The sequence below is a fragment of the Barbatula barbatula genome (assembly GCF_947034865.1).
Source record: "Barbatula barbatula genome assembly, chromosome: 2".
Classification (NCBI taxonomy): Eukaryota; Metazoa; Chordata; class Actinopteri; order Cypriniformes; family Nemacheilidae; genus Barbatula; species Barbatula barbatula.
Window position 1 is genome coordinate 6,826,972 of NC_136767.1, and position 10,249 is coordinate 6,837,220.

At 36.7% G+C, this 10,249-nt stretch overlaps 1 protein-coding gene across 3 annotated transcripts in view; it reads right to left on the minus strand.

Moving 5' to 3' along the window:
* Positions 1 to 9,595, minus strand: part of smtnb (smoothelin b) — a 59,475-nt gene extending 49,880 nt beyond the window's left edge. For all 3 annotated transcript variants that reach the window (XM_079451285.1, XM_079451284.1, XM_079451286.1), the window contains exon 1: positions 9,373 to 9,595. In XM_079451285.1, coding sequence (XP_079307411.1) covers positions 9,373 to 9,592 — 220 coding nt within the window. In that variant the 5' untranslated portion in view covers positions 9,593 to 9,595. The remainder of the gene's footprint in view (positions 1 to 9,372) is intronic.
* Between the last annotated feature and the right edge of the window lie 654 nt (positions 9,596 to 10,249).

Genomic DNA, 10,249 nt, shown 5'->3' on the forward strand with positions numbered 1-10,249 from the left:
TAATTCACAGGTCCACTGCAAATTAATGATAGAGTAAGTCATTCACCATTGCAAAGGATTATTGGTACTTCCCTGCCCACCCTTCAAGAACAGTATACATCCAGAGTGAGGAAAAGGGCTCAGAAAATCACTCTGGATCCCTCACATCCAAGTTACCCCATCTTTGAACTTTTGCCATTTGCCGGCACTTCAGAGCCGCATATACCAGGACAGTCAGGCACAAGAACAGTTTCTTCCCCCAGGCAATCTACCTCATGAACAGTTAAATGTTCCCCACTTATGCAATAAAAATGTGCAATATCCTTATATTTATTTGTTACCCCTCCATCCTAGTACATCCCTGCATCTTACTCACACCTATTCCATTATCATTTCTAGAACAATTGTTTATCCACTTATTTATTTGCATATTTTTTGTCTGTGTGTTGTTGTCTCTGTATACCGGAAACCTATGTCACTAAAACAAATTCCTTGTATGCGCAAGCATACTTGGCAATAAAGCTCTTTTTGATACTGATTCTTCGACAATGACACACTGCACACTTTCTGTGTGTGTATCGACCCCCTAGCGGACTAGTGCACTTTTCTCGTGCATGCGCTGTTGTACACATCCGCGTGGTCTAAAAAAATGGGTTGTGCACGGATGGGGTGTGCAGACTTCTAATGACGAAAATTGTGGCACGAGTCAACGGACGAACCATACAAAGGGTCATGTGGCTGTATCTTCGCAACACTTTTGTGTATTGACATGAAACGTGGTATGCATCATCACTGGCACATTTTGTCTGCCTCCTAAACATTTGGAAAACATAGAAGTAAATGGCAGCCCACAAAATCGTACATGGGAAAGTTGTGAAATTTGGCACACACATAGAGGACAGTCTGAACTAACAAAAAATGGATTTGATGCTGTATTTTCGCCAAACTTTTGTGTATCGACACGAAACTTGGTACATGTAATCGCAGTCACAACTTCAGGTAAAAGAGAATGTTTCGGCAAAGCATTTGTCCTGAGATATAGAAAAATGGCAATTTCTGTTGATCACCTATGAAAACTTGGTGTAAAATCATAAGAGTGACCTAGTTTGACTCCTTGAGGTATGAGAAGTCAAACTATAACCAATGTTCCTCATTTTTCCATTGTGGGCAGATATTTTGAATATTGAAACGCTGTTTTTACGAAGGTTTCGCTACGAAACTTGGGATGGTTCTGAGAGGACTTTTAAAGTTATAGGCCCTAGTTTTCCAGAGATATAATAACATTTATCAAAATGCTTATAACATGTGAAGCTTTTATCATAATGATATTCGATTTAAATTTGTATATTTGTTGGCTCAAGCTGAGTGGTTTGATATCAGAGTTGTCCAGAGGTGGGTAGAGTAACCAAAACCTTTACTAAAGTAAAAGTCACTATTTAAAAAATTACTTGAGTAAAAGTTCAAAAGTATGCAATGAAAAAACTACTCAAGTAGTTTTCTACAAGCATTTACAATGCTTTCATTTATACTCAGCATTTCCTAAGATGATCTAGAACATCTGCAGTGCTCACTTATATGAAACTGATGTTAGACAAAACTCATGTTTTCTGATATTGTGTTACATGTTTGTGTTTTGAAAAGCTCTTACTTGTAAACATACATTAAAGAGTAAGCCACATGCCCATCAAAAAACGTTCCTCCTTCTGTTCTTCCTGTATATTTCTGCAAGCCCACGTCTGTGTCTAACAGGTCGCGCACATGTTGCTGTGTCTGACAAACAGGTTGCGTGGGCGCATGCATGTGGCAGTCATTTATCATTGTTAGCAAACAATATGACGCATTTGCAGTTTTGCTTGGATAGAAATAGATTCATATTAACTTCATCCAACGTTCTTTGTGTTTTGTGTGTTCTTAAGTTTCCTGCGACATGGAGTGGGTATCCCACCTCTTCAGATGATTTAGATTGCGCTGCGAACTGAACAAATCATTTGAACTGATTTGTGAACCTATTCAGATGGTTTTGCCCATTGTTCAATTAATGCTTTCAAAAGCCAATCACTTGGGAATGTCCCAGTGAAAAGAGATGACAACCTTGAAATAAACAACGCTGTAACGAAGATCTATAAAAGGAAGGAAGGAGGTGGGAACCGGCAAATGTAAAACAACATTTCATTAAATAAACAAACAATAAAACGCAAGTAAAATTGCCCTCAGCTGCCTGACGGTCGACTGCCGGCCGTACAAACATAATAAAACATAATGTCCAGGCCTGGTACTCTCTCGTACTTCCCTGTTGCCTACGAATGTGATGAGGAAGATGCCAAAGTGGATTTGCGGCTGTATCTTCTCCAAACTTTAGTGTATCGACATAAAACTTGATCCATGTCATCGCAGTCATGACCTGAGGTAAACTACACAATTCCTAACTGCCAGACTTGATTTTTCAAAATGTGATCATCTGACATGTCCAAAATATTTCCCTTTGTCTGTGGTTGGGCTTGACCCCGTAATTGCTGCTTGCCACAATATTTTGTAATTATTCCTCTGAATGTTGCTGTCTGTGTATAATGTCTACTAGTCTTGTACGCTGTCACACTGTATGTTACCTGCTAATCTGAAGAGCTGCTTAACTGTTTTTTGTTGTTCTTAACAAATTACCATAAAGTTCTATTCGATTCTATTCTATTGTAGATTGACTTAACAGGGCAAAACAGCACAACAGTGCAAAAAACAGATGGGGATTTACGAACAAGGCGCACATTAAAAACACAAGCACAATATCTCATTCCCATAATGACCAACACAATCTTGAAAAAGTTGCGCAAATTAGCGTAGGGTAGTAATGCTGATAATCAGCAGGCCGGGTGGATCACTTGATATAAATTAACATTGTGATTAATTGAGGGTGGGTTCCAGGTGGATAAGATGAATTATTAATGATGAAAATTTCAACACCATTTAAAATGTAATCGTGTTTAAGATCTAATTTTCGCCAGGCACTGTACAGTGTTTAGTCAAACTGTGTGTTGTGAGGGGAATCGCATCACGTTGTCACTCTCCCCTGCACTGAATGAATGAATCCATGAGTATTAAATAAAGTACAATGGCTGTTTATCTGTTTTTAACCATACCTGTCAACATTTGGTTTACAGAATGTGGAAGACCTTGCATCCAAATTTGCAGTCGCCTTCCGGAAGAAAATGGAAGACATACAAGACCACTGATAATCTCCCTCGGTCTGGAGCTCCACGCAAGATCTCACCCTGTGGGCTCAAAATGATCACAAGAACGGTGAGCAAAAATCCCAGAACCACACGGGGGACCTAGTGAATGACCTGCAGAAAGCTGGGACCAAAGTAACAAAGGCTACAATCAGTAACACACAACGCCGACTCAAATCCTAAAGTGCCAGACGTGTCCTCCTGCTTAAGCCAGTACATGTCCGTGCCCGTCTAAAGTTTGCTAGAGAGCATTTGGATGATCCAGAAGAGGATTGGGAGAATGTCAGATGGTAAAATGAAACCAAAATAGAACTTTATACACCATAGCTACTGTGAAGCATGGGGGTGGAAACATCATGCTTTGGGGCTGTTTTTTTGCAAAGGGACTAGGACAACTGATCCGTGTAAAGGAAAGAATGAATGGGGCCATGTATCGTGAGATTTTGAGTCTTACAGCATGACAATGATCCAAAACACACCGCCTGGGCAACGAAGGACTGGCTTCGTAAGAAGCATTTCAAGGTCCTGGAGTGGCCTAGCCAGTCTCCAGATCTCAACCCCATAGAAAATCTTTGGAGGGAGTTGAAAATCTGTGTTGGCCAACGACAGGCCCAAAACATCACTGCATAGAGGAATGGGTCAAACTACCAGCAACAGTGTGTAAAAACCTTGTGGAGACTTACAGAAAACGTTTGACCTCTGTCATTGCCAACGAAGCGTATATAACAAAGTATTGAGATGAACTTTTGTTATTGACCAAATACTTAATTTCCACCATAATTTGCAAATAAATTCTTTAAAAATCAGACAATGTCATTTTCTGGATGATTTTTCCTCATTCTGTCTCTCATAGTTGAAGTGTACCTATGATTAACATAAATTACAGGCCTCTCTCATCTTTTTAAGTGAGAGAACTTGCACAATTGGTGGCTGACTAAATACTTTTTTGCCCCACTGTATCTCATCAAGACCAGATGATTCCTCCCAGCTATCCAAATTGGCAGAGTGCATCGAAGATATAAAACATTGGATGACTTGTAATTTCCTTTTTTCAATTCTAATGAAACAGATAAAAAACGTATTGGACCAAAAACACGTACAGTTTACGTACTGTAATGCACTTCTTAGTGGTTGTCCTGCATCATCAATAAACAAACTACAGTTAGTTCAGAATGCAGAATTCTAACCAGGTCCAGAAAATACGATCACATAACCCCAATGTTATCAATCCTTCACATTAAGTATCATATTTACTTTAAAGTTCTTTTAATCACTTATAAAGCCTTAAACATTTTAGCCCCTACCTACATAACAGAGCTTCTATCACACTACAAACCATCACGCTCTCTAAGATCTCAAAACTCAGGACTTTTGATAACACCTAGAATAACTAAATCCACCAAAGGGGTTCGAGCTTTCTCATACGTAGCACCTAAACTCTGGAATAGCCTTCTCATCACTATTCGAGGATGAGACACACTCGCCTAATTTAAATCTAGATTAAAGACACATCTGTTCAGCCAAGCATTCACTTACTGCAAAATATGCTAAAAAAAACACCGGGAGAATGCATTTATTAGATATTATTTACTAGAATAATATAACTTGTTATATAACACCATGTTCTGTGTTTTACCCTTTTTGTGTTTTAAAGTTTCTATTTTCCCCTGTAAAGCTGCTTTGGAACAATGCACATTGTGAAAAGCGCTATATAAACAGAATTGAAAGGCTCGATTTGTGGAAAATTATGTTGAAGTTCATTGTTTAAGTTTCATAGAATGAGCTTCATTTGTGTTATAAGAACATTTAGCTCACGAGTTATTAGTCCGGGAATCTGTGACTAAAGACAAATGTTTATATACGGAGCTAGTCTGAAACTCTGCCAGCAGGACATGAAACATGAAGTGTGTATCCGAACTCATAAAATGTTTCGCGAGAGAACGCTAAAGTTTTGCGAGACAACGCAAAAGCTTTAAAAAATATTTTTCTCATCTACAGAAACCCATCATCATTTTTTTCTACTCATCAGAAATGATGTTTCTATAGCCTTTCAAAGTAAAAAAAATTGTATTTTTCCAATAGCTACAGTAAAAGAAATCCATATATGGTGTGCATAGTGTGGGAAGTCCCATACAGAAAACCATCTTCATTTTTTTTTCAACTTCTAAGAAATAATGTTTCTTAGTCCATTAGAGTGGAAAAATATTTTTTCCAAAACGCAACAAATTGCTTTCCAAAACCATACCATTAAAATACATGGGTATTATATTAAAACCATATGGTTTGCCTAAAGTAGCCTAATCAATACACAAAGAAAAAATGTTTAATACATTTTTACCACTTTTTAACTCTGTCAATTTACCTAAGACTACAGTAGACAAACTACGTAACTGCATAAACCGTTTTATTTGCATGGCAATGGTGTAAGGGGCATTCAAATAATTTAAAGTTACAGGAGACATTGTTCACAACATAGCATCCTAATGCAAACATTCGTAGAAAAAGTGCATAAATTACGAAAAAACTGCATATACTAAACGAAAGACAAGAAATATGTTATTGGCGAGACACACAATCATCTACGTTTTAAATAAAGCTATAAAGCGGCGATCCTGGAATATACCGTAAACCACGAAATATGCGCGCATACGAATCTAAACGCGGCTGACTTGACCGTGTATTTTCAAACCGCGGCTGGCTTGCAGAAATATACATTTGAAGAACAGAAGGAAGAAAATCTGTTGATGGGCGTGTGGTTCACTGTTTACTCTATGTTTACAAGTAAGAGCTTTTCACAACACACACATGTGTGACACAACATGAGAAAACATGAATTTGGTCTAAAATCAGTTTGTAGCCTATTTCTTTGAAGAGAGCACTGCCGATGCTCTAGATCAGGGGTGTCAAACTCATTTTAGGGTAAGGGCCGGATGGAGAGAAAAGTGACAATGTGCGGGCCGAATCACCTTTTTTAAACCATATTGCACCAAATTACAAATGAATTAGCAAAAAAACTAGAAAGACATACTGTTCTGTAAAAGGTACATTTAATAAATCCTCAGAACGGTTCAATAACACTCTTATTCCTCTTTGAAAAAACTATTTTGTTTAGGTAAAGGCAATCAAAACCCTTTCCTTTGAATATGAATATTTTTTGTCAGATACTTTTTAAACTAGTAATGACAAAAATGCAACAGACTCTATTTGTGTACAGACGGTCACATTAAATATGAACCATACAAGCTATACAATATAATTCACTAATAGGAAAAACTGCCTTAACATATTTAACAATTAGTACAGTAGTACAACTTCACTTTGGATATGAACATTAAATATATACTAGAAATTCCCTTTAACAACAAAAGATCTAGATCGCATCTGCATTATGATTTTAATTCCTGACATCTCTTTTCTTCAACCACATCAATCTCATGATGTTATTTAGCTGTCTGTTTGTGAGTCGAGAGCGCAGGTTGGACTTAATGTTAATGTTCATTACCGATTCTTGATGAATTCTCCCTCTGAAAACGACTTTGATCCCGCTGCGATTTCGTTGGCGATCAAATAGCGTTACAGCTTCATCAGTCTCTGTTCTTTTTGTGAACATTGACTGATTTTTTCCGAGGCTAAAGTTAAATTATTGACTTTTCGAAGTTGTCCAGTGTATTTATCATATTTCTCTGCGTGTGTGCCGTTTAATATTGTACTCGTTTTGCACAGCCACGGCTTGTGAGCAGATTAAACATACCGGCCTACCGTTGAACTCACAGAAGAAATACGTCTTCTTCCGTCAGTTTTCTTTATTTGGACATTTTAAAATCACTAGTCCTTGCCGCACAACTTAGCCGACTTTGTTTTCGAAATGTAGGCGGCGCTTTAGAATGCGCATGCTTGTTAGGGGTTCCGGCAGAAGCCCAATTAAATGATCAATGATAAAATAAAAAATTTAATAAAACAAAACATAATATGGCAGCGAAAACCTGATTGTATTAATAAACTTTAAATTAATTAAAATAATAATAAACTTTTATTTCATATTTGTATTATTTTTCAAATCTTCCCTCGGGCCGTATTGGACGCCTTATCGGGCCGGATACGGCCCGCGGGCCGTATGTTTGACACCCCTGCTCTAGATCATCTTAGGAAAATCTCTGAGTTTAGTCAAATGCATTGTAAACGCAAAACTCTGTAGGTTCACTTTAGTTTGACATGGTCTATTATTCTAAGTGGTAGTTGTGTAGGCTTGATATTGAGTTTAGATATAATTTACAGAAATGCTCGTTTCTTCTGTGCTTGTCTATTCTTTATTCTCTGTGTGTAGCCTATATTGCAAAGATATCTGCTTATGATAATGATAATAATAATAAAAATGTAAATATAATATTAAAATATTGGCGTTCATATTAATTTTCTGAATAGTAGGCCATATATAATTAGAACTAAGTAGCTACTTGGTATTTTTTTCATTGCATACTTTTTACTTTTAAATTAAAATTAATTTTAAATCGTGACTTTTACTTTTACTTAAGTAACAATTTCTCTAGTTAGGCCATTTGTACTTTAACTTGAGTAAAGATTTTGGCTACTCTGCAAACAGGTATCTTTAATGGGCTTTTTAGTGTGCAACATTATTTTTAGCAACTGTTAATGAGTAGTTATGGATACAGAGACATACTGCATTTAGTTGTTGTTAATGACTAGTAAATAAGTAATACGAAACTCATTGTTACTTACTTTAAACATGTCCGTTTGCTGTTAACTACCGATTAGATAATTTTTCTTCCTTATTAGTTATCAGTAATGACTGCAGTGTAAATGCAGCACTAACCATTTGTTCTGCATTTGTCCCTGCCTAACTACCTTTTAAGTATGAAACAGTATTATAAAGTGTTACCTACTTTTCATGACCTGCCTTAGAAACCGAAGTCTCTACTTCCACGGGTTACAGAATAAATGTGAACAACAAACAATAAAGAAGCATAATTATAAATAGAAAAGGCTCTTAATAAAAAACAAGCTGGAGATTAAGCAGCTGGAAAAAGTTATGTCAGTATGTGAACTAGTAGTCACCTCTGGCATGCATAACCCGTCTCTAACCAACAGGCCATCAAATAGTCCTGTTATAGAACAGAGCAGGAAAGATTGTATTTGTACTTTGTCACATTCCTTTCCTTCACAGTGCAATACAGGGCATTACCCATTTACTTAACCTTCCTCAAACCATTGACACACAAGAATCTAGGCATTACAGAATACTTTATTTTTATCAATGACTTTATTTAAGTGCTCTCTAAGTGAAACTTGCTTTAAAAAGGGTTAAAATGGAAAATAGATAAGTTATTGCAATGTCACCTGTCAATGTATCTTTATACCTGTATCTTAGTCATTCAATAAGGCTTCTTTAGTGGACAAAGATAACATGTCCAGATAACACAATGAAACTAAAGGTGTTCCTACATGTTCAGCATCACAGACAAGTGCTGTATATGCTGAATTAAAACAATGCAAATAAATACATCTTGTGGAAGTATAAGAGAAAGACAGGTTTAAAGAAATCAGGTTTTACCTATGATAATCATAGTATATATATTGTTTATATTTTATTACTGAACATTATTAAAAAGTACTAGCCATTGCAACACGTGCTGTCAATTAGTTGTCACATATATGTACATTTGCTCGTACCTGATCAGTTTCAGTGCGAGATCTCTAATTTAGATCAAAACCTGCCAATGCCAATGATCACAGAATAAAGTTGAGTTACATTCATGGTGAATGCAGGGACTAATTCACATATTCATGGCTCTGCCTAAACTAAATAAGGCAAAGATAAAATTATCTACTACAGTGGGACTTTAAAACATAGTAGAATGTATTAAGTAGACTCTCAAAATGAAGTGTAACTACATTGATGCATTTGCATCTAATTGTTTTGCAGTAATGGCAACTGCAATGTAGTTTTGTGTCTCTTGTGTTCTGCATTCACCCATTTACATTATTACAAAACAGTTTCATCTTAAATATTGCATATAACACAGGCAATGTTTATTTTGTGACCATTTTATTGTAAATATTCTCAGTGCACCAATTTTTATCAAACAAAGTATAGCATGTCTCATGTATAAAATAATTTAGGTCAGTTCAATATGCCAGAGAATAATTTGTTTACCTGTTCTCTGTGGAATAGCAGCAGCAATAATTTGAGGGGTTGTGTTTACAGCTATAGAGGATGGTGACACTGAAGAACGTGAAGTTGTGTTTCTCCCATCTTTGATCTCAATGCTGAGAAACGTCTTCATGTTGAATCTGGGTTCACACAGGATATCCTGAAGATGCTTTTCCCTCAGGGGTCTGCAGTTCTTCTGTGGCAGTACATGCCTGCCTGACATTTTCAATGCAACCATGTGAGCCACCTACTACTGTATTTGATTGGTTGGAGAAAAGCTTGGGATGAACCAATACATTTTTATTGACATTCATCTCTATCTTTGGGATAGAGGAGGAGGAGCAGGACAAGGTGTCCTGGGACCTGTCTGCAGACAATGTTGATGCTGCAGATGTGTTTATAGAAGGAAAAGAACCATGCATACATTCATAGAAGGTTCTGTAAACCTAATCGTCCTGTCATAAATTCGGACGAATGACAAGACCAGAAAATAGAGATTGTCACATTATCAATGTGGTAAGCAACTAAGATTTCATTTATGATTTTGTTCTTGCTTAATAGGGTCATATGCAGAATGTGTTTTTGGAAGAAGACAAGAAAGACAGTTTAAAGCATAACACTGGTCTAAGGCCCTTAGCATATTATTATGGCCGTATTAGGGCATAAACAAGAGAAAGATCTTGGAAAAGAGCCCATTGACTCTGGGGGAAGGGGTGCTACTTGGAAAGTATAACCAAACAAGTTTAACAAGAGTGAACTATATTAGGTATAGTTATTAGGTGTACTGTCATGTGTAGCGGCTAGAAACGTACTCCTATTTATACTTGCATGCAAGGTATGTAGGAATATATGCAAACAATTCCAATAAATGTTTAGGAAA